Raw genomic sequence first — 25,949 nt, forward strand, 5'->3', positions numbered from 1 at the left:
TTAACTTTTAATTTATTAACGACCGCAAAAATCTCTCCTACTCACTTCTTGAAAAGTTTCCATTTCTTGCAATATTCGTTTCTGCAAAGCTGAACAAGATGCACAAATCGCCAGTTTTTGCATAGGCGGGCATCCACCAAAGCGCTTATGAAGATACTCATACACTTCTAGGGGTATTTCAACAAAGAGATGACCTAGGACTAGTTCTTTTTCTGGATCAAACGCGCCGTGATGGCAAAGGAAGTCTGAGTTGTCAATAGGTCCTGGTTCGACGCAATAATAAAATCTAGAAAACACATTTAGGCAATTAATATTTGACGTATTTGTCCAATTAGCTATAACCAGCCCCATCTCGAAGAAATCGATACTTTTAAGTAATCAGATTTTCATATTTGTTTTCACTTGGCCAAATAGAGCGATTTCGGCGGCTTCGTTTTTGACCGGATTTTCAGAATGCCACTTTTCGTTATGTACAGACCTGTTTCATGAAATTTTCATACTAAAGATATTGCGCAATCACGGGAAGTAGTCTTCTCCGGAAGCTTTTCATTGCAAATTTGTGTGGTTACTCCAGCGCAATCTTTTTTGAAATACAGTGAAGTTAATTCAAGCCTTTCTGCGGCAGAGTGAAGCTCAAAGAGAGGAACAAATACTAAATAAATTTTAAGCTGCTGAATGAAATGTAAATAACGTCTTATACACTTTTTGCGTGGATTTCTTTAGTAAAGTAGAAATTTTTGTGATAACAATGAAAAAAGTTTGTTTATTCGAGTGCATCCAAGGAATTTGGTAAATATTTCATCGCATCTTCTGCTCGTTTGGACCTTACTTTTCCCAGAACTGGTGATCGAAAATTGGGTGTTACGTGAAAAAGAATTTGACCACCTTCAAAATGAACGGTCACCGGCCCCATTTGGAATTTGAAAGCTGACTGCACCCCACAAAGGGGGTTATTTCAATAAATTGGAAATCCGCGCCAACGTGTGCCCCCTTCGGACACATAATTGATGTGGTTTGGCGTGTTACGATATTTTTGCAATTATCCGAAATAACCCTGGAAAGTTTTAACTGTAGCACCCTGTATAAACAATCTACCTTCAAATGTTTTCTTCCAACCATTCATGAAATCAGTGTCGTGATACCTAGGGCAATCATTATAAAATAATTTTATGATGCGTTTTAAGTGTTTATCAATTTTTAAGGATGACGTAACGACATATACTTACTTATTTATCCATTGCTTAGAAATATGAACCTTTTTATGATCTCCGCCTTTGGTTTCGATCTCTTCGGCCATTGTTGTAACTTTATGCCTTACACCATCTCCACTAGACTGCACTTTTCTAAGAGAAAATTTACGTTTGTGAGTAATATTCTAGACTGCTGGAAAATTACATGCTGCTCATATGTTGTAACAATGGTATTACTTTTTTATCCTTAATTTTCATAAGGAAATAAACGTTAAAATTAACATTTTTTAATTTCTAGTGAATGAGCGTATGATCTTGTAAGAACCGAAAAGGGTAATTCATGTACTATTTTTCCGTTGACTGAATATTGGCACATTCCTTTTATGTGTGTATAACCAAATAGATAGATACAAATTAAAGCCTTTTTAATATGCTTCGTTGTGATATAGTTTTCATTTCATGACTATGCCATTCCGATTATCAAAAATGTTCATTTTTTTTCTAAATGTGACTGAGTGCGCCTATGTAAAAGTGTACATCGAAACAAGAAATAACACATAAATAATTAAAATAGTAACAAAAGCAATTATTTATTTTATTTTACATACAAGTAGAGATAATTTTATTACTTTATATTCATTGTACCTACTTTTGCGCAAACCCTAAGGATTCCAAAGTTAAACAGTTATATGCAGGAAATGGTTCTTATATTCAACATAATACAAAGTTGCCTTAAAACCCCCACAAATTTAGCCAGTGTTACACTTAATAAACAAAAATTGTTTATGACTCTCGACAAACGAAACGTTCGAGAACGAACTTAAGATCAATCAAGAATTTGTTCATGTACTCCTTATCTTGAACGCATAGTTCTGTTAACCATTTTCCATGTTTACTGATTTTATTACCAGAATATTTCAAAATTGCACTTCTTAGACAAGACCAAGTACGATTGTATCAAATTTTTTGCCTAAGAAGCTTACCTGTAGCACAACACATACGCCTCGCAATTTTGTACTCTTTCGGAGGACACCTTGCTCACAAATTGGTCATCAAATTTATACCACTGTCCGTTGTTAAGGCTGTAACACGTATAATGTCCTCCTCCGGCCGTTCCATGATGGCAGATAACGGAATACAGGTCATATTTCGACACCTGAAAGGACAACAACATCATAACGTAGGTGCACTACTGAGGTATGTTTGGCTATCTTAACTACAACGTTTGTCTGCAATGAACTTTCACTTTTTAAATGGGGTTTTTCCCTTTTACTATCCACTCTAGACAGAATTCTGTCAAGTTAGATGCCAAAAATAACGCAAATAAGGTAGACCGCGGTCTCCATTCTGCTACATTTTAACTCTTTTTACAATAGACAGAAATATTTACTTACTTTTTTTTGTAATGGAAAATAGTTTTTTTTTTTAATATTATTACTAATTATCGTGTGTTTCAAAGCTTCCTTCTTAGGGAATACTTTTGAGTGTACTGAAATACTTTATCGTTATACTTATACTGTTTTTGTATTTTAAATATATTAGAACGAGTATTTAGCAAAAAAATGACATCAAGAAGGTTGTGAAATGGTGATATTAAACAGCAAAACATAAACACGTTATTTTAAAAGAAACGATAATCGACGCGTCCTCCAAAATTTCTTATGCAAAATGGATCGGTGTTTCAAGCCCTCCTATCAACATCGGAAAATGTCTTCCGGTATGGAATTACGCGATTAGGAAATTTTCTTCGGTATTTCTCAACAATTCCTAGAATTATTCTCGCACGACCTCAACACTAACAGCATATCAACTTACTTACTAAATTAAAATTTTCCTGCCATTTCCAAACCGAACTGCGCTAGTGTAAAGCCACACTCAAGAAATTCATCGCTTGCATGCCTTTGGCAAATTATAAATCGGTTTCCAGTCGAAAACCGCATTATCCTTGACTAGTAATCCCTAATTTTCTTGAGATTTTATTTCACAAAACTGCGATTTTATAAAAATGACAAGGTTTTCGACAAATTTTGAAGGCGAATGAAAGTTTTAGAATCAAATTTGCTATTAAATGGTATTGTCCATTGGTTAATTACTTCACAGATTGAAATATCCTAACTCTTTTAGACATTACCAACCCTTATTGAGCATCCATCGATTTCACATTTCTACAAATTAAAGATGTTGATAAGAAAAAAACATGTTACAAATTTAATTGCATCATGATGATGCATAACTGAAATAAGCCATTTTTCAAGAATTCACAAGCCAACTTCAGAGATCAATATGCCCTTGACTTTTAACTGTAGAAAGAAAAAGTATTTAACAAATCGTAATATTTTGAGGTTCTCTACACACACATGGTTTGCGTCGGTTCCGTTACGACCCATCCTGCACATGAAGCAATAATGTTATGGACATTATCTATGGTTGAGAATGTTATTATACTGTTATAACGTAGAAAGACAAGCTAACGAGTTTAGTACCACTCGACTGCATCGTTTCTCTGCCCGTTTCCCCGCCCTTTCCTTTGTTCGCGGTTCCCGGGGGCTATTCCCGTCCGAAATTGGGATTCCCCGAAATTAGGCCATTTGGTAGCGGCGGTAGTAGTAACCTCGTGCGACAGTGCGTTATCCCCGGAAAGCTCTGTCAATTTGTTCGTCATAATCTTATTGCTAACTTTAATACCATAATACTAAAACTTATAAGCTACTAAATTTATGACTTATATTAAAGGATCTCAATTGCAAGGATGTTTAATGTAGGAAATGCTATTTATTCTCAGACACCAGAGGTGATATAAGGTCTGGTTGGAAACTTTAGACATGTAGTGTCCATATCACCAGTCACATTTCAGTTGCAACTCATCCATCAAGCATTAACATTTAGATATAACCTCCATCCCAACAATCATCTATGACATGTATACATACTTATTTATATCATATATAAACGTGGCATTTTAATGAACAATACTATTAAAATTAATCAGTGTAGGGTAAATCCATAACAATAATAAAAAAGTACTTCTAAACCTGAGATTACAATTCAATATTTATATGCATTGCTGTTGTTAACCCGGCGTCTCTTACCTTAGATGTGTTATTGGCGTGCAGATATGGCCACATATCCAGTCCTTTCAGGGGAAAACTAACAGTAGATGAAATTTTACTACTGTACATTAATTCATGTCTAAACCTCTTTAAATGTATGCAGAGGACTTCAGGTAATTGTAGAACCTAGAAACAAGCCAATTAGTCTAAATGAATTTCATTTATTGAGATTTGCCAATTACCTTACTAAACTTAATCCCATTTCTCAACTTATTGCATTTTTCACAGCTATACATGTTGTCACCTTTTAACTCATCAGTACTAAAAAATGCTGACAAACAGTCATGTAATGTCACTACTGGGCCATACCACCAAGACCTAAAATTGTCAGAAGATTTGATTTCAAGAATATAAAATGTTCCATAATGAACGTTGAATTTGAATTCTTAGAACTCTTGTTGTTCTTATGGTCAACTTTTGATGAGTGCTGTGTTGTCTGCCTCTAAGCTTTAATTAAATAAATTTCTTTTCGTTTAGTCATGTAAGTTGAATTTGGAGGTATCATTATGCAGATTTACATATTTTTGTTCTTTTTGCCAATACAATTTATTAGGAACCTCTGATTTCTTCAAAATGGAGAAATGAAGTTTTGAGTACATTACATTCAAATTCAAAGTATTATATGGACTATCCTTCATACGCGTATACTTAAATCATTATCAATGAATGATGTATCAATAGGAGAATTGGACATACTCACTTCAACCAAGCTAGTATCCAAGATATCCATCCATCTTGAACAGGAACAATCATATCTGAACAAGTGGCGCTGGGAGAAACCGTTCTGCCTGTTTAAACAAGATTTTGCGCATTACTATAAAATTTTGTTATTATAACATGCAGAGATATGAATACAAATTAACCTTCTCGTCTAAAATCTGCTGGGTGTTGAGTAATACTAGATATGCTATCCAACAGCTCTAATAAACCGAGAGTTCAGTAGAGTTGCCAAAGATTGATATGTGAAATGTTAGGAAAGTAATAGAGTAGTAATTCCTACCAAACCCAAAATAAGTCATCAACATTACGTTACTTCCTGTGATTTTCGGTTTGATTCAATTCATATGACTAATCGATACTTTGTAACTTGGAGATGAGACTTATTTCGATTTCAAACTTACCATGCAAAAGCACCAAGTGATCTCTCGATGGAATGGGCAACGATAGGTCTTGGAACGTTTCTATGCGGCTCGACACTCGGTCACAAGTCAGGCACTGGACAGAACTTAGTAATTTTCCGTCAAATATGTCTGATATCACTGATCGATATTTCATTTGCTTCTTTGAATGGTTTTGATTCAAACTAGGTTGGGAATCTGTTAAAGAAAATTTTACATAGGATAATCCTGTTCCTGAATGAGCCCATTACAATGATAAAAAATATTACGTTGTTTGCAATTTTTTCCGTTTATTTAACGTTAGTATTGAATTTGACGGGTGTAGAATTTGACAGAAAGCAAATTCAATGTTTAGTATTCTAAAAATAAACACTTGAGCGAAGAGTACAAGAATATTAAAACATTCTTCATTGGATATTTTAATCAGGAAAAATAATATTACCATTCTCAGGTCAGTGCGCGAAAAGTTCGCTTTATACACTCACAGTTAAAGGCTTACTCACTGAGACTATTTAAAGTAAGTGCATGCATATACGTAACGTGTTGGTTCACAATTTCCAATCTGTGATATTCAGTCGAAGGTAACGTCTTTTTGTCAGTGAAATCGTAAAAAATATTTTGCTTTAGAAATTGTCTCAAAGAAGGGATAGGCTGAAGAAGCTGTGAAAAGAAGCAGTCATGTGGGCCATTGCATATGTCTCGAAAACCTGAGTTCACCCCTATACAATGCATCCAAGAAAAGGTTATAATATTTCAGTATATATATTACATTTAGACGGTTATCTCTTCTCGTTTTGCCTACAGAGTAACTAGTCGCTGTAATATTCTCAATATTACAATACCTTTTAATACTTCTCAGTGTACAGTTATGTTGGACACACCGCATATGGTTTAAACATATTTTGATGCTCTCACCAATAATGCACTGACTGGAAACTCGAGGCCTTTGCCGTCTCCCGGGACTTTGACACCTGCTAAGTCTTCGTTTGCTGGTCAGGCTTCCCCCAACAGTTGACTTTAACCCAGATTGCACGTCTCCCACTTGATGCGCCTCAGAGTCGTCACTTAGCGAAGACCTTTCACTAACTCCAGAGTCGCAAGTTTCGTATTCGCCTTCTGACGAATCGTAATTTAGAGTTATGGATTGAGAATCTTCCATGGCAAGGCTGAAAATATGACGGGTGTTTAATAGTAAACGGACAAAACTCCTTTGTTTCAACCGAACGCGATAATGCGACTCATTTTATGTACCGGCCCAGGAGCTACAATCAGATTTAGCAATGAATCGAAATAATATACAGCAATATACAGGGCGTCCCAAAAATATACCGACATACTTTACGTGGAGGTGCGGAATATACACTGTTTTCTTTAATAAACATATGCTCGCAAATTTAACGTAGTAATAATGATAATAACGAGGAAGATATCTTAACAAGAATAATGACCAGTTGTACACATCTAGAAACTATTTCTGAAATATTCCAAAGGTTTGCGAGGCAATGAGTCGACGGTTCAATCATTCTATCGAAGCAAATGGGCAACATTTTGGATTATTGTAAACCGTTGTTTATTTATCGATAAAACACAGGCCAACAGGAACAAAAAGTGGACATAGTGACCAAAACCATATTTCCCTTTTTCTGTCCGAATAGCTCATTTGAAGGCATATATGTGTTTGTCAAAGAAAAGTTTGTTTTGATGTTCTCCACCGCCCCTTAACGTTTGCTGGTATATTTTTGGGATACATAATATGTAATAAAGATTAATATGTATACCGAAAGAGACGGAACGTTTCCACCATTTCGTGCTGTAAATCTAATGTCTAAATGATATTTTTCTAATCTTCTCAATGTTCTATTTGCCGCAAACTTGACCAAATGGCGATTTCTATCAGGTGAATCGACATAACTTTCATCGCATATCGTTAGTTTAAATATAACCTGCGACATATAAAAAGCAATTTATAAGAACTTGAATTTTAATCGATCGATAGATTTTATTAGTTGCAGGCGGATCAATGAATATGTTGAATCGGCATTAAATACTGATATTCTCTTTATTATTTTAACTATCGGTCATAGAGAAACAAAAAGTACAACTCGGGTCGATCCATCCCTATTATACAATGTGCCATTCCTTTACGCCATGTACAGTATGTAGAAGATAAAGGATGAACGGCATAACAATTTTCGAAACTGTGAGACAATTACAGAGACAGTCAAAGTCGAAAAACTGACACTACGGGAAGTCCTTATACATATGAGTCCTAACATTTATACAGGGTGTTTCAGAATAGTATTGCATAAATTTACGGGGTGATTCTATTAGTGATTTGGAGAAAAAAAGTTTATATGAAGCTATGCCCGTTTTCGTTTTCTGTCTGAAATACAGAGTGTTAAAATTTCCTATAGACCCTCATTTTTCTTTCAAAGAATATGTTTTTGTCGCTATAAATAACTACTCCAATCATTTTTCATCCACAATACCTTTGATTTGGTCCAAATGTAACGGTTCCTTATTTGAGTGGCCGTTAATAATAGTTTTTCTTTGGGATACAAGTGAATTAGTGCAAAATTGACGTGAAAATGAATATTAAATCTATTTTACATTTACATATCTCAACATTTTTGTAAATTTTCTTCCGACAGCAATTTCTGGAACCGTTCATACCACTTTTGTTTCATTGCTCCAATTTTCACTCACTTTCTCCACAAGACTTAGATATTTTGATCAATTGTCTTCCGCTTCTATCAAAATACAACTTTTGGTCGCTATTAGGGACTTTAGGTTATTGGTTTTTGATGTAGTTTATTTTGTTAATTTACTTGTGCTTTCATCACTTAAGTTACGCCCATGTATCTCGACACTTATTCTAAGAATGCCATCTGGGTGCCAGACCACAGCACCCATCAAGCCACATCCAAGAATTCTTTATAGCTGAGAAACATGTTACCAGTCAAAAGAGGCTTTCTCAGTGGGGCTATTGCCTCGATCTGTAGTTTGGTGCGCCTGCAATATTCCTAGAAAAGCGACTCGTTAGGTATTCGCCAGATGGCTGCGTTTTATGGCATCCGCAGCGGCCATAGCTTGCAAGAGCTCTTGGCGGTAGTGGTGCGCCCCTCGTGGAAGCTCCTCGGTTTTAGAACTTAAGGGACGAGTGAAGTAATTTTGCTCTTTCTTTTCTCTTCGTCTTGGAACGGTGTCGGTTTCGGATATGTGATCAAGATCACAGTTCCTAACCCGCCCAACTAAGCAATCTCCCTCTTCATACTTGGACCAACAAATTTTGTCATTATTAAAATAAATGAAATTTAATACAGTCCATTTTCGTGAACTAAATTGGCGTTTTCGTGGTTTCGTTTATGGAAGAAAAACCCTTAATAGTCGCCCTGAATCGTTACCACAAAAATTAATATTTGCTGTGTTTGTATACTTTTTAATTATATAGTCGTTGCTACTAGAGGCAATTCCCCAGTTGCATCACGTACAGCTTTGCCTTTATGGTAGTGATTAATTATAATGTCTCTTGGTTTTGAGAAGGAAGTTATCCACGCACCATTATTATGATGAAATTCATGAATAATGAATGAATAACTATTTTTTACTTGACTTATTGACGACAAAACTTGCCTTGTATTGTTAGCAATATTGCTACTATAGCAATGTTGTTCATTAATCGATTTTCATTTATTCCCTAACCAAAACGCAAATAAAAGCAACACTCGTTGCATTGTTCCAATATTGACTTGTCCGCTTTTTCAACAGAGGTATTTATTTGAAAAGGCTACTCAAGTAAACATTTATAATTTCTAATCTAAAATTAATTCGAACTGTTTCTAAAACATCAATCGTTATGTATCTCCACTTTAACGAAATAAATTTAATAAAAATCTCAGTCCAAAAAATTTATTTAAAAAAATAAGTGCTTTTTTTGACATGCGGGGCCGGTGCGGGGTGGCGGATTTATGGAGTATTGGCAAAGTGGTAATTGATAAACAAAAAACCTCGTTGCACCCCATAGGGTGCGCTTTTGAACAGAAACTTTCTGGTGCCGTTGTATCATCGCTAATTCGATGTTTTGTCGACGTACGAAGAATTACTTTTTGTTTTTTTAATTTGAGCATGCAACCAAAAAATACTCTCTCAAATATAGTATCGAAAACTGCATATCTTCATTAACATTTTCTCTCTGGGACTTGGAGCTGGAGATCTAATGGAAATATCCAGACTCACTCTAAAAAAACGCAATAAATATGATTTACGTAACAACATATAGAGCTAGATTGTGAAGACTATTGGATATTCTTTGTAACTGCGACAATTAACAAACTTACCTAAAACTGTCGACGTCGCTTAGGTTTGCAACTTCAGGGGCAACCGGTTGCTTCAATTCTTCATGTAGTTGATCCATGAAATTTCGCAAAAACTCTTGTGTATCATGTTGATGATAACCTCGGAACATAGCATGCACGTTCCGAATTCCATATAAAATGCCTAAAAACATAAGTATATACAGTATAATTTACACTTTAATCGTTATGCATGTAAAATAAAAAATATATAGGGTTGCCCACTCTAAACGAAAGACTTTTATTGCGAATAATGACTTGCACGAAAAAATGATGTTATGTCGTATGACTTAGGCTACATTTGAAAAATGATAAGCATTAAAAATTGTGGCGATCAAACGTACAGGACAGCGCAGTGTGACTCACTTAAGAGCGGGTTCTCTAGCAAGGTCTATAGTATAAGCAAAAGTTTAGAACTCAAGATCACAGTTTGCGGAAGAATTAGAAATTAGCATAACTGAGGTATGTTCAAATCCTACTCAACAACTGAAAAATATTGTTGAATTTGTTACGGATAAAAATTTATTTTATTTGAGTGTTGTTTCGTCGCAAGTTATTTTTTTAAGTAGGGCCCATTAAAATTAAACAAAAAAAGCAATCGATATCTGATCGATAGTTTTCGAGATCATTTTTTAATGAGTAAATTCAAAGTTTACATCAAGCACCGTTGCAGATACATATACTCTGCACCCGTAATTGACAAAACATATCCTTATTTTTTTGAGCGCCCATGTATCAGTTGAGATTAGAAAATCGTAGAGTAGTTCATTCTAAAAGCAAAAATTCTGGATGTTAATTATTAAAAAAAAAAAAATTCTAATACAAATTAATAATAAATAATAATAAAATGCTAAAATTAAAGTCCGATTGGAACCAATATAAATTTATTGACTCAAACAAAAAAGCTCGTGATGCCAACATACCAGAGGGGGTCACGTATCCCTGTGAGTTGTTTTTAACCCACATGTCCTTTATTAATATTTGGTACGTCCTACTTATACCAGGTTTCCTACCTTCTGACAAAATGTGAACTACGTTGGCACAGTCAAGAAAGTATCTAAAAATAGAAAATCAATCGTTTGTGAGTACTCTCAAAGGTTTTTTTCTTGCAACAATTTATCAATTCATATTATAATCGTAAACAATACAAGAGAGAATTATACAGTGCGTTCGTTTTATTTTGTCATACTTTTAAACGGGTGTTAAGTCGTTATCTCTTGAGATAGAGGTGTCGTTCAAAAACAAATAAAATGTCGCTGGATTGGATTAGCAGAAGTATCAGAATTAGATTTAAGAAATTCAGGTCCGTATTAAGAAGAAATGTGCGCTGATTGCGGAAAAGCGAAATGTCACCTATTAAATTTGACCCTACCGTCCTGTAGAGTGCAAAAAATGCTTTAATAAGGTATCGGCGATTATTTTCAATTAACTCATTAAACAAATTCAGGAATATATAAAAACATGATCTTTTCTTAATATTGTCGGAACTAGTTGCAATTTACCACATTCCTAAAGGGCATTTTAGCGAGATCAAATTACCCAACTTTGCATTAGTTGAATCGATTTCACCACTAATTAGATACCTAACCACCATGCTTAAACTCGAAAAACGGTTATCTACGTGTTTTAGGGCGCATTGAAGAATTTTTTTATTAATCTTAAAAAGTCTTATCGGGAAGGCCACTCAGTCACAGAAAGATCACAAACACAGACAGTAATGTTGCTTTAGATTGGCCGTTATACAGGGTGGTCCTCCGGGAAGTCCCTCGATCGATTGCGCGGTTAATTTGGAAAAATATGAAAATGGGGGTATATACTTAAGTCGTTGGGGGACTGCAACTGTCAAACTTCATTTTTAAGTTTAAATATCTCCAGAAAGGTTAAGAATAAGCGTAAAACGTTATATATAAAAGACATTCAGAATTCATCGTAGAGTCCAAAAATGCAATAAAATATAGGGCGTTCCATTTAAAATAAGCGAGTCGACATCTACTTCCGGTTTAACCGGAAGTGCCGTCATCTCGAAAATATTTTTAACGCATGTCCCTCAACGACTTAGGTATTTCCCCCCATTTTCAGATTTTTCTAAATTATGGTTTTACCGCAATCGATCGAAGAACTTCTCGGAGGACCACCCTGTATTTCCAATTTGACCAGGTTTTGAAGTATCCGAGGTGCAATTGCTGTGAGTCGCTTAACTTTTCTTGAAAGCACATTTTGGAAGGGCGTTTGAAAGTGAAAACCCAGTTTAATTAAACTCACCTTGTTAAAGGTTCGGTGCTACTAAGAGCCTGCAACGCTGAATTCATGTAACAGGTATTTCCTGGAATAGATAAACCATTATTATTCGTAGTGCCAAAAAAATGATAAATTGCTACATTACTACCAGATAAATTATTAAAAGTTATTTAGTGAAAAAGTGTATTAATGAAGGCGGTTAATAATCGAAACGCTTTAACTTGTAAGCGAAGCAAGCGCGTTAATAAAGTTCATATGATTAGTGGTCCATTAATGCTCAAGTTAGTTACGATATTTTTCTGCCAACTGTGGATATCGGCCACGGCTCTTGAAGAAGACCGAATTTTGGATTTACCGTGAATAAAATCATTCATAAGTCCAATTTGCAAGAAGAGATTATTACTGACATATGAACGCAACTGTTAATGGAAGTACTGCTCGAAGTATGCAGTGGCAGTCATAGAACCATGACTTGAAGCAGAAAGGCAGATGTCAAAGTGAGTATGAACGTGAGTAAGAATCAAGAAAAGCCATGTTTGTCGATGTTGTACTGAGAGATCATTTAAGTTTCATGTCTAATCAACTGTGAGGTTTGTTGAAGATAAGAACGTATGTCGATGATCATTTGTGCATATTTAGTTATCGAAGTAGCCTACATCATTCGCTAATTCTTCATGCCAAAACGCTTCTTCCCGAGACATTTAGCCAATCAATATTACTTCAATTGTTTACCATTCGACTTTTGCATTTTTTCGTTTTCTTTTCTCTGTTATTTTATTAATTTCACAAAAAATCTGTCATTTTTAAAATCACAGTATTGTCGGTGTTGAAATTCGGTTTCCTGTACCTACCGCAATATAGTGTCCACGGACGAGCAAAAAACATTTATCATCGAAGCCTATATCCGTAATGGACATCAAATTAATGGAGAATGGGTTTACGAAGTTCAACCCAGTTTTCGAGAAGTTTGTAAAAAATTCCCTGAAGTTGCAGCGGATGAACTGAACTTCGTTATTACACTGAACTATGTTGCGAATTTATTCCTTGAAATTGGCAGCATTCAAGAAAGTTAGGCAGGGAAAGACCGGAAAAACGAACTCCGAACACTGTAGAAAACGTAAGACAGATAATGCATGAAAACCCCATTACTTCCTTGAGAAGATTGTTACAGCACACCAACTTATCTTATGGCACCTATTAGAAAATTCTAAAAAAAGGACGCAAAATGCAAGTGTTCCAAGAAGTTCAGCCTTTAGATCATGAAACGAGAGTAAATCTTTGCACCTGGTTCGATGACACAATGAATAGTAATCTTCTGGATCTATGATTCTTTAACGATGAAGCCTGGCTGCATTTGTCGGGACGGGTGAACTCTCAAAATATGCGAATGTGGAGTGCAAATCATTCTCATATATTTGAAGAATCCCTATTACATCCGAAAAAAATTGGAGTTTGGGTTGCTATCTCCCGAAGACGTTTAATTGGACCAATTTTCTTCAACGAATGCGTTACAACGGAGCGTTATCAAAACATGTTGGACGAATTCATTAATCAACTACACCCTGACGAACTACAACAGGGTTATTTCCAACATGATGGAGCAACAGCTCGTACAACCTTAGATCGTCTAACAGAACATTATGTCAGTCGTTTAATAAGCTCACATACAGAGCGTACCTAACTACCTCGGTCCTCGGATCTTACGCCACTGAATTAATTGTTGTTCCCAACTTTAAAAAATAACATTTTTAAAAAATCAGTGCACACAATTGAAGACCTCAAGAAACGGATTAAAGCGGAAGGTTCAAATGTCGCCCCAGAACTTATCGGCTAAACTATGAGGCGTCGGGTAAATTTGTGCAGTAAATGGACAATTATTGTGAATTTTACAAACAATTAGACTTTTTCCATTACTTCGTGTTATTAAAAAATAGCCTTATTGTTTAATTTAAATGTTGAAAATTAAAAATACATAAAGCAATGCAATGTTACTCACATCCCTCATCAAAAAATTCATTTCAATGCCATTTTGCAGCATACGATCAAGCTGCGACCTACTCATTATTTTCTATTGCTTTTGCGGAAAAGCTGGGTAGATGCGAAATTTAAATGATCTCACTGTATATATTTGGCTGCCTATAGTAAAATCGTGCATTAAAGTAAAACAATTGAAAAACAACTTTAAAGTGGATTATTAACGATTAATTTTGTATACACTAAATTAATGTCTAAATAGTCAGTCGACAGAAATAGTTAACGATTAAACGTATTAATAATCAATTGCATAATGAACTGTATATTGACTATAATCAATATACAGGGTGACTTTTTTAAAAACTGTCCAGTAAAAAATTTTTTAAAACCATTGCAGGATAAAAAAAATCGAAAAAAACTTAAATCTTTATTTTTTGGGGGTCGTCTTTTGACCTATAAAAAATGTGTTGCCGTTCACCATCTCACCCCCACGTACCCCAGCTTAAAAATATTAAGTGGTAACACCTCCTCTAAGGCACGCCAATGGATAGCCGAAATCTTCCTGAAAACAATTCTGTATGCATTTCTGCTTTTGGAATGTTTTTTTTAGTGTGCGAGTAAATGGAATAAAAAAAATTAGGCTTAAGGTTTAAGTAGCGCAGTTTTATTTATAATTTATAAAAACATTCAAATCGAGTACCGCTAAAATTAATGGAAATCAAATTCATAGAAACGAAATTCAAATTACTCGCGCACACTTTGAAATGTTTCTGACGCAATTCTCCATTGCTAAATTATTCGTTGCCGTAAATCGTCAATATTTATAGGTGGTTTGTTATAAACAATAAATTTAAAGTGGCCCCAAAGAAATAAACAGAAAGTCGTTAAATTTGGCGAACGTGGAGATCACTTTATTGTCCCACGCCTCCGGATCCAATGTGTTGGAAAATCTATCATCCAGCCTTTTCGCATATTTAGAGCACGACGAGGAGCTCCATCATGTTGAAAACAAGGTTCATTGTCGTAGAACACCTGGTTTCTTTCGTCATCATGCTGATTCGCTACTTTTCCATTAATGAGTGGATCTACAATATTTTTCAGAATTATTCAAATAAACTTCTCCATCGAGTACCTAATTTGTGAGAATGGATCCTGCGACGCGGCTTCCAAGGATGGCCGCTCGGACATGCAATTTCAGAGGAATCTGCATATGCACTAATGGACAAAGCTAAGTAAACTTTTCAAATGTTTGAAAATGAATTTAATTTCGCCATGAGCGTCACTCCCATGAATTTTATCTACTTCTAAGGAATATTTATTCAATACATACGATAAAAATTTTTTCCGTTCTCAATGGTTAATATTTCTCGATTTTTTATTTATTTATCGGGACAAAACTAAAGGTGTGAAACGCATTGTCATTTTAATTCTATGTTTGGCAGAGTACGTTCGTATAAGTTTGATTCACAGCGATTTGAGAATGCCTGCTGAATGATATTTATACCAAGATTTGCAATCGACAATTGTTGAAGCTCTTCACAATGAAATTAAGCAAACTGGCACAGCACAATATTTTTGGGCTCATAAATCTGGAGTGTCCGAAGTATTAAAAAGGTACAGGACACGAGGAAACGGGGTTATTTGTAGACGTGGTGGCGGTACATCAAGAAAAACCAACATAAACCTAGACAGACCGACAAAACGTGTTGCCATGAAACAACCAACTTTGTCTGCAAGAGGTATCTTACCCGAATTGGGTGTAGACCATCTGTATTGTAAAGCTGTACAGAGGCGATGTAATGACGTTGGCATTACAAACAGACGACCGCCTAAAACTCCATTAATTTTTTCACAGAATTTGAACAGAAGTATTTGCATCGTGATCAAACATTTTGTAAAAAAGTATTATTTAGCAATGAACAAAAATACATTTATATGGATCCGATAGGATTTCCTGGATGAGGCGTCCAGTAGGCAGCAAACGATATGATTCAAAATATTCTTTAATTATCATAAAACATGGCAGAGGTTCTGTTCATCTACGGGGACGTTTTTCCGGTTTTAAAATAGGCCCTATTTGTTTTACTGATGAGAAATTGGCAGATTTCTTCATCAGCATATCCTCAAAAATGCAATGGAACCATTTCGTGGCGAAAACTTGCCTTATTCTCGGATATTCCAGCATGACAATGACCCGAAACATAAAGCGGCAATAGTTACTTCTTGGGTTCAAGAAGCAAAGATGGTTGCTTTGGGCTCGCCAGCGCAATGTCCCGATATGAATCCAATTGAAAACTTGTGGAGTGAAAGTTCAGGTTTGAAAACAAACTATTTCAAATAACGTTGATTTGAAGCGAGCCATTCAAGAAGCATGGAGGACCATGGATATGGCAAAAATCAACACACTTCTTGAATCGATGTCCAAAAAATGTGCAAAAGTCATTGGAAATAATGGACATTTTAACAATTATTAATATATTTTGTATTTTTATTGCGATTGTTCAAATATTCCTTAACTTTGAGTCAGTTTCTTTAGTTTTATCTGACCTCTCCTCGTAAATAATATTTTTGTTTCTTTCTTCTTAGTGATATTCAACACATCACTATGTTCAACACTTCCTGCGTTTGTTAATTAAGTAATTTTATAAAAATATTTTATTTGCTTGCAAGTTAGTAAAAATATGGGTGCACATCAAAAAGTTTCCTTAGTTTTGGCCATTAGTGTACCTGTCCATCGATACGAGAATTTTCATCTCTCTAGTATCATGCATCGGGATCGTTAACAGAACCATAAAAAAGTGCACTCGTCGTTCAAGTAAATGTTTTTTTTAATTAAATTAAACTTTTAATTAATCATGTTTGTCATGTCAACTCACAAAACTCAATTGTTCGATCAAAATTATCTTCGTTTATCTCTTGACTATGATGAATTGCATATGAATGAAACTTGTAAAGTTTAATTATCTTGCGTACTGATAAATGAGCAAAAGTGGTTGCTTCAGACATATGTCACAAGGAAGTGGTGGAAGTTACGATAAATTGACTTAATACTTCCAGTTATGCTATTTCATCTACGACTCTATTGGCTGTTTCCTTTTTGTTTTTAACTGACTCAGTAGCTTCAAGGTTAGGCACAAGTAACGTGACGTAACTTTGAATCGCATATTTGTTAGATATCCACGCTTGAACGTTCTGGCTGTAGCGCATGCACCTTCATCTTCAGCTCTAGAAATGAAAATAATTTCTAATCTTACAACAATTGAATGCACCGTTTTTACGAAGAACTGTTAGTAAATTTAGGTAAATCGATATAACTTTGTTGGGGAAATCCCAACATAAAAGTTTCGTATTCATGTGGTGTCCTAACATCCAGCCAATAAATAAAAAGGAAAAGAAAACAGGCCTCATCCTCGACCTAGTAGTACGTGCCGAACTACGGGTACCGCGTTAAGTACCATACACTTGGTTGCCTTCCCTCCTGCTTTAGGACTTGAGAATCGTAAAACCAAAAAAAAAAACAGCAGTAAATCATCATAGAACACCCCTCTTATCGACCCTTGCCCAAGTGGCCCAAGAACCAAAGGGTGGCAGCGATAAGGTAATAGTTGGAAAGTTTTAAAATGGTGACCTTCCCACGAATTCGTGGGAAAAAACCCAAGACAAGGACCTGCACTCCGGAGGATGAACACCACTCCTCTTGGAGTGGCAGGCAAAAGCGTTTCTCGTCCCGTCGCATCAGCAAGCACTCTCAACTCAACCTATATCGAAGATTAGATTAAACTTCAACTTCTGACGCATCTCGTTGCAAATCGAAATCTGCATACGGGTATTATAGTTAATAATTCGATTACCAATCGAGTCCTGTACAACAACCAGCAGATGAGTAAACCTAGGGTCATACGTGTAACAGAGGTTCTTTACCCTCTCGAACCTTTGGATCCCTATCATTTCATGACGGTCACCCGTCTGGACCTTCGATCAAGTAAGAAATCCCGTCAGCGTAATTGGATTACTTCGTGGGTGCCTAGTGAGGCAATCACTACTGTGAGCTAGAAACTCAGAAAACCCTGACCTAAATTATTTTTTACCTTTTGACTTTGACTCGGACCCAATCGAATTCAAAGTTAGGGTGAGTGGGGTGAGAGTGTGAGTACCGATATTTTCAAATGCGGGTCAGAAAGTGATCCCAGAACAAACTAGGATTTGCGAATTTTCGGAAACTTTTTATACCGCAATAGTTTTTCGCATTTTTTGGGTGGACAGTTTTCAACAAATCACCGTGTATCTTAACGACTCAGCTTAACGAACACGTTAATTAAGATTATGGTGTGAATATCGTTTTAATTAGGACATGTTTCCGTCAACTGCACTGTGAAAAAACCGCAAAGCAATACAATTTTAAACATTTCAATTTTCGGACTTCAAAAGTCACTCTACTTACTCATTGAGCTTCCGTCCGAGATTGAAAACTCCTAATGCCAAAAATGAAAACCTTCATTACATGACTGAAACTGATCACGTGACAAGAATGCAACGTGCTGTGATAGGTTGGAAGCAAACACTTACGCATTTAATTTGCAAAATCGTAAATTAATGGGTGATTCGTTAAAGGAACGGGGTATTACTCAGTCGACGGAAATAGCATATTAGGGCACAAAATTTATAAAGAAAGCTTTATGGCACGAATTCAAGTTGGCAAAACGAGAAGCGAAGCCCTGACTTAATTATACAGTACTGCGATAATTGCCTTATGGAACATGTATTTTTTCCTTTCATTATAGATGTCTTCGCAACTTGCCAAGAAACTATTGAAAATACGGTATAAAATGCCTGTTTCGTTAATATCTATAACATTAACGATAGTTAACTTTAAAAGCCAGGTGCACGTTACTGAAAATTGATGCTGATGATGCGTACCTAATCGTGTGTATTAAATATGGTACATCGATTATTGCCGATACAATAAAGTATAAATAACCATAGCTGAACGGTAAGATAGCTTATAATCAATCAGCGGTGCGATAAAGAACTCATGGTCGTTCAGAATTAGAGACATTATTCGAAAATTAAAAGTTATGTCTCGTAAAAAATATTTTTTCTATTCATTTATTTTCTCTTCTTTCTATTCATCCATTAATTTCACAGAAAACAGACAATGGTCCTTTTAAAGACTAATATTAATGGAAATTCAATAAATGCCGAAATTATCTTTACGTTAATTTTAGATGCGGTTTTCTCGGAAACCGTTGCTTGCACCAACTTCAATAAAGAATACCTTTTTTTAATAAGAAAAGGCAGGGAAGTCCCTTTTACCAGTTCAAACTGACATACAGGGTAACACAAAAAAGTTGAAGCAGCGTGAAGGTGTCCTTATCGTCGCAGGTGGCGCTCTCTAGAAGACACAAGTAAATGGCGCATAAATTTGAATTTCTCATCGCAAAAAATTAAAGAAAATTGATTTATTTTTTCTGCCTTGACACCCTGTATCTTTGTCATTATCGACTTTGGTACTAAGGTAAGTTGGGTTAAATTTAGTCTTTACCTCATGCTCTGTCGATCCTTTAAAGGAATGTATCGAGTTACCAAACACTGCATATATCTATACAGGGTGTCCTAGAAAAAAGTACCATAATTTTAACAAATAACGGAACTCATCGATAGTAACACCATATGTCTCATAAGTTTTTCTTAAGTTGCATTTACTTCCTGTATTTTTACCTATTAAAACCACTCTATGGCACCGCTTATGGATTTAAAAAAATCCAAATACACATTGGATATTTTGTTGATGTTTTTTTGCTAACCGTGAGTCAAGGTCGATGCACCGCAAGTCTAGTATTGTTTACCATTGATAGTATGGAGAAATTTTCGTGTAAAATGCCATGTTTTACGAATAATGAATACACCGATACGGTGTCAGCTTATGGGGAAACTCGTGGAAATTCTAATCGAGCTCGAAGGATTTGTACACATCGTTTCCCGGGTCGTCCCACACCCCATAGGCGCACGTTTGTTCGTGTTACTCAAGGACTTCGAAATAGTGGAACTTGTGCAGGTGCATAACAAGATCGCGGCGGACAACGGCCCAATCGTTTCGGAAATGTTGAAAATGAAATTTTGGAAAGTGTTGGAAATAATCCTGGAAGTCGCACTCGTAGACTGGCAATGGAGCACAATGTGTCAAAAAGTTCAGTGTTTAAAACCGAGAGTTATCATCATCGACAGCGTTTCTGCAACTGGATTTTAAGGAAACTACGGCGAGTTCCAAACTTCCTTAGCTATGCTTTAGCCACCGATGAAGCGGGATCCGCCAGGGAAGGAGTATTCAATATGCACAACACTCACATTTGGACAGATGAAAATCCCCATGGTATAAGGCCTCGCAATTCTCAATAGAGATTTTCAATAAACGTATGGGCTGGAATAATAAACGGTCATCGGCCCTTTTTACCAGATCGATTAGATGGCAGAAGTTATTTACAGTTTCTAAATAACGAGCTCAATCATTTACTGGAAGATGTTTCACTGGAAATTCGTGGAAACATGTGGTATTTTGATGATGGTGCTCCGTGCCATAACGCCCGAATTGTGCGAGAATGGTTAAATGAGCACTTTCCCACCAGGTTGATTGGTCGAAATGGTTCAGTTGCGGGGCCCGCTCGATTCCCAGATTTAAATACTTGCGATTTTTATTTATGGAACCATATGAAACAGATAGTGTATTTTACTCTAGTTGATACAATTGAGGACTATGGGGACGCGTTGGAAATGCCTCCAGAATGATTCGAAATGATAGGGAAACGTTACTGTGGATAGAAGAAATTTTTCAACGCCGAATACAATTATGCTTTGAGAGTAATTGTTGGATTTGTTAAATTACAAATTAATGTGGAAAACTAAAACCTAAATGGTAATAGATAAATAATAATTTCGACATGGGTTGACTCACATTGGGTACGCACCAGGCTGATTCAGGTGTATGTAAAAAGGGAAATATTTCTTGTAATCTTTCACGATGGTCGTACTGCAGTAGTGATTCGGTCGTTTATAGGTAAAGTCGGTCGGTTAGTGCGTTCTTGTTTTGTTAATCCCAATTTCCACTAAATATACTCATGATTTCCGACAATAACGGAAGACATTGTGAACACTTAATGCAGCCTCTCTTGCAGGTAAGTCAAAAATTTTAATTATTTTAACAGTCAATAACGTAAAACCCCAATTACTCCCCCTACTTAGCTGTACGCGATTATTGGCTATTCGCACATCAAAAAGCAGCCAAAAAATTTGGTAGAAATCTATGTAAAAAAGGGGGGTTAATATAAAATTATTCCCCCTTTTTTTAGTATAAACTCGGCGCTTCTTTCTTAAAACTTGTACATTTTTACTTGTTAACAGAGTCGCACACGTACAGCTTAATTGTGACGACACTAAAGAAAGAGAGCGACGAAGAAGTCTTTCCAGTTTTAAGTATTAAAAAACTGGGCACTAACCATGGGCGTACCCTGACTAGAGTGCAATTAAAAACTATCTATTATAGCATAAAGCAGTTATCATGCAGGATTTCATTCTTTATAAAAAGGTTCCGATACTAGACGCAAACACTGCTCCTTTAAAATCATAAGGAATACTGCTAGGAAAATTCCTACCGACAACGCACCTTATGCTTAGTCTTCAGAGCTGCGTTGTGATTCCATCCTGCACGATAACGCTAACCATAGGCGTAACGCTGGGAAGACATCACCCTGGCCTACCTCATGACAAATTAAAAAGAAATAATAATAATAAAATAATTATTAAATCCTAAACGATCTATGCGAAGGATCCGAAATAGGATAAATGTAATTTTGGATGCCATAGGCGGGTAACGGAATTGTAATAAATATTTTAATGAATTGAACTGGAAAACTACACCTCTTACGCAAAAAATATTGTTTTTTACGAGTTCTATTATTGATTCAAATCATGACATTTATTTCTGTGACACCCTGTATATATGAACCGATTGAGAATTAATGGCGGAAGTCAAAAAGGAATATGTGAGCTATAAATTATTGCTCTATTAAGGATGATCTTCGGAAGAAAGAGCAAAGAGCAACATTAGGAAAGAAATACTACAAAAGCTAATTGAGTCTATGTCACATTAACGTGCCGTAATAATAAATTCAAAAGGAATGGCTATCAAGTGTCGAATAAATAATAGTTTTACAGTTTTTTAAGTTCATTATAAAGTATGTTTTAATGCGTATTTATCGTTTGAGTATGTTGGGCCCGATACTTATGATCAGGACAAAATATTTACTTTTTTATGCTTTAATTTTATCATTTTCAATAAATTTCTAAGTTGTTTATTTTGGAATTACATTTAACGAGCTTCATTTTACATGTTATTTTTTATTTATAAAATAATTTTATAATTTTTAGACCGAAACTTTTGCACAGAATTGTATGTCCGATGCACTCGACGTTGAGGTAAACTCGTTGCGAACCGTTTTTATTGACCATGCGGTAAAATAAATTCTTTATAAATTTGAATTTACGAACAAGAAAACAGTAAGTTTTCTCGTTGCATATTTCATCGCAGTTCTTACAAATACTCCCCACTTCAAAGTTTACTTTTACTTCAATTATTTAGGATAAATTTATTTCCAAAGAGAGATGTCACTCGGTATTATTGGACATTTTCAAAAATTTATAAAATTCACGGTAGAAATTCAAATTTGCTGTAACAAAATGATTGTGGGAACTAAAAATGGACATTTTTCTATTTACATTATACAGGATATTCCAAAAAAATCGGGTCAAAGCTAAAGAGGTTATAGGGGACGTTGTAGTGAAGAATGTTTGTATAGAAACCTCTAGTAAAAAATGAGCTGTTTTGGTTTCGGAGTCATTTTTGTTCAAATACATACTGTTCACTTGTCGATAATAAAAGATTTCGATATTTAATTTAATTGTATCAAAGATAAGGCAAAAAAATATAGCAAAGGCCTAAAATGACGACTTCCAACCCTGGTCACATCAATCTGTTTTTTGAATTATTGAATTGCGTACTGATTGTAAAATGTGTGGATCTCACTGCACGAAAAAAGAGGCTGTCATCAATATTTCCAAAAATCCTACGTGAGTGGCTACAGGAATTTCATACATCAACGACTTGATGTAAATCAAGGGGAAAAATTCCAATGAGTTCAAATCGGGACTTGAGGTTGGCTACGTGATAGATCCGCCTCTTCCCATCTATCGCCAACAAAAATATTGGATTAGGTGATCTAACACAACACGGGCAAAATGTGCAGATGCACCGTCATGACGGAATCACATTCTATCCAATATACCATAGAAACGTGTGTGTTGTCCACTGGCTCAGAAAGCACGCCTTGCAAAAAAATTAGGTAGATATTACCAGTTGGCCAAGATGAGAGCAGAAATGGGATAATTAAGGTTTCCAAAAATACTAGCCTACATGTTAATGGCAACTTGATTTTGATGAGTTCTGATCCATGCAGCGCGAGGATTGTGGTGACCCCATAAGTGGCCGTTGCGACCACTGAGCACCGGTTCCTTCGTGAAACAAGCCTCGTCAATGAATGCAATTATCAAACAAAAACCAGGTTAGTTTGCGATACGTTGCAATAACCTATGGCAAAGATGTACCTGTGGCTAGTCCATAATAACGTAGACATGTGGTAATCTTGCGGACCTAGTACTTGCACTTTTTGAAGGTGGCAAAGGTGCAAGACTTGCTTGTGAAGCACCCGCCACGCTGTTTGATCAACAGCATTCATTTGATTCGCCATTGCACGTGTGCTGGTGGTAGGTTATCGATTAACTTAATGCAAAAACACTTTCTCCAAAGCCACTGTTCGTGCAATTTGTGGATATCCGGTTCCTGCTGCCGGTAACTCGTAATCGACCAGGGATTACCGAAAATGTGTTTGGAGACGAATATCGGCGGTTGGGAAAACGCTCAGCTTCTTTAGCGTTGAATCTTGTTTCGTCATAAACCAGATGCACGTCTGCAAACTCTTCAAATGTAAATTGGACCGTTTTCACAGTTCAAATGCATATATTTGTCGCAAAAGAAGGAAATGTGAAGTACTTAATTTGCTGCGGTTACGATTAAAATCAATTTTGAATAACATTCAGTTTAGGAATACTTTTAAAAAACTGCGTTAGGCGACAAAAAAGTGTTTATTTTGTTTGTTTTTATTCTATTCACTCAAGTTGAATATCGAAAGTCTTGAACAAAAATGATTCTGAAGCCAAACCGGTTCATTTTTGAATAAGGATTGCCATAGAAAAATTGTTAACCGCAACGTCCCCTATAACCTCCTTTAAGTTGGGTACAACCTTTTTGGAGTACCCTGTACAAAAAAAATCTATGACATAACGTCTTGCAAATAATAAGTGATCGGTGTATATTTGAATAGTTTCTACGGTTTGCGAAATAACTACGAAAAACGGGCAACTTGGCTCATCCCGTACAAACTTATCATATAATATTCGTTCTGTGTGTTAAACTTCGTACTAAGACGGTTCCACTCCAATTCAAAATTTGTGCCATTTCTTAAGCAACTTACCAATATTTTGTAAGCCAACCAATCCCCCGCTTCGCACTGGTGCATTAGCATAATCACCAAAGTCTCCAATATCGCTGGAGTCAGAGGCTTCCTCGTCAGTATTCATCACGACATTCAATCCAACGCTATTCTCGAAAATGGTACCTGCAACGATAAAGTGAAACAGTTCATTTATTTTGTTGATTATCTATCTGAAGCCCTTTTCGAGTTAATTGCAAAATTATGCTAGGAAAGAGGACAATACTTCACAGATTAACATTATTTTCAAGTATTTTCAAATTGTGATAAAACCAGAGAAAGCAATTCGAAATTTAATTAGAAAAATCGGACACGCAGCGGTATATCATTAAATTTAATTATTTAAGGTTTGATTAAAAATTTATTAAAATACGTACGTGTAATTTGACCGAAAGAGTAGAAGATTAACGCCCATAGTGGCTTTAACGTTTTTGTCGCGTTCGATATTTCCCTTTTTACATCATATTAGGAAAATATCATTTGATAGTGAGAATTTCATTCGTGCGTCAAATTGAATATTACGACAATGTAATACCGGTACCAAATTGTTACGTTGAAGGAACCACCGGAGAATTAGAACGATTGTACAGATTCTTTGGGCAAAAACATATCAAAAGGTAGGAAATTGGATTCAATTTCACTCTTTTTTTTCTTCATGGCTCCTATAGGTTTTGAGATATCAAGTTGAAAGGTTTTGCATATGCGATCTGCATGACTAGACTAAAAAAGTCGTTGCGAGAATCTACAGTGATATTTTTTTTGGGGTGAGCTCCATTTTAACACCCCAAACTTTTCTATGGAACATTGACGTTTCCGACACCCCCTTCTATAGGCCCCATTTTAAAATACTTTCAATATCGTAAAAGTACGTGTTAACCTGACCCCATATCTCAAAAACCAAAAGATATGTTATACCTTCATGTGTGACTCATACAGTACAACGAGAGGATTAAATTCATTGGGGATATAGCGAATTTCTTTGGTTTATTTTAAGTTTTAGGGAATCAATTGAAACTAACTTATTTTTATATGAATTTTTATTAATTTATTAATTGTGTATTATAAGTTATTGTATAAAAACGTTTTTAGTCCACCGAGTAAAAATAATACTACTTATACAGGGTGTTTCCTAACTACGTGTAAAAAATTTAAAGGCGTAATCCTCGACCGATTTTGAGTCAAAAATGTCTAATAAACATATGTCCGCAAATGCCTTGTTTCGAATATACAGGGTGTTGAAATGTGACAAGAAAAAGAGATTTTATTTCCAAAATGACTCAATTTGGGTGTTTGAATTTTAGAAAAGACAATTCCGGGGGATCCGGGGTTTTCTTCAATACGTCTTAAGATTTCTTCCTCCACTTCTGGT

General features: G+C 35.6%; 1 protein-coding gene across 2 annotated transcripts in view; it reads right to left on the reverse strand.

The window, feature by feature from the left end:
* Usp20-33 (Ubiquitin specific protease 20/33) overlaps positions 1 to 25,949 on the reverse strand; it is a 44,369-nt gene that overhangs the window by 5,995 nt on the left and 12,425 nt on the right. The window contains exons 1-13 of one of the 2 annotated variants that reach the window (XM_066298732.1): positions 24,958 to 25,060; positions 24,563 to 24,706; positions 12,033 to 12,093; positions 10,694 to 10,827; positions 9,756 to 9,915; positions 6,334 to 6,584; positions 5,422 to 5,616; positions 5,001 to 5,088; positions 4,483 to 4,618; positions 4,280 to 4,426; positions 2,174 to 2,346; positions 1,227 to 1,343; positions 46 to 286 (exon numbers count right to left, since the gene is read on the reverse strand). In XM_066298732.1, the coding sequence (XP_066154829.1) occupies positions 46 to 286; positions 1,227 to 1,343; positions 2,174 to 2,346; positions 4,280 to 4,426; positions 4,483 to 4,618; positions 5,001 to 5,088; positions 5,422 to 5,616; positions 6,334 to 6,584; positions 9,756 to 9,915; positions 10,694 to 10,827; positions 12,033 to 12,093; positions 24,563 to 24,668 (1,809 nt within the window). In that variant the 5' untranslated portion in view covers positions 24,669 to 24,706; positions 24,958 to 25,060. Of the gene's footprint in view, positions 1 to 45; positions 287 to 1,226; positions 1,344 to 2,173; positions 2,347 to 4,279; positions 4,427 to 4,482; positions 4,619 to 5,000; positions 5,089 to 5,421; positions 5,617 to 6,333; positions 6,585 to 9,755; positions 9,916 to 10,693; positions 10,828 to 12,032; positions 12,094 to 24,562; positions 24,707 to 24,957; positions 25,061 to 25,949 lie in introns of those variants that run through there. The other variant, XM_066298730.1, reaches the window with a different exon arrangement.

The sequence above is a fragment of the Euwallacea fornicatus genome, chromosome 31, assembly GCF_040115645.1.
Source record: "Euwallacea fornicatus isolate EFF26 chromosome 31, ASM4011564v1, whole genome shotgun sequence".
Lineage (NCBI taxonomy): Eukaryota > Metazoa > Arthropoda > Insecta > Coleoptera > Curculionidae > Euwallacea > Euwallacea fornicatus.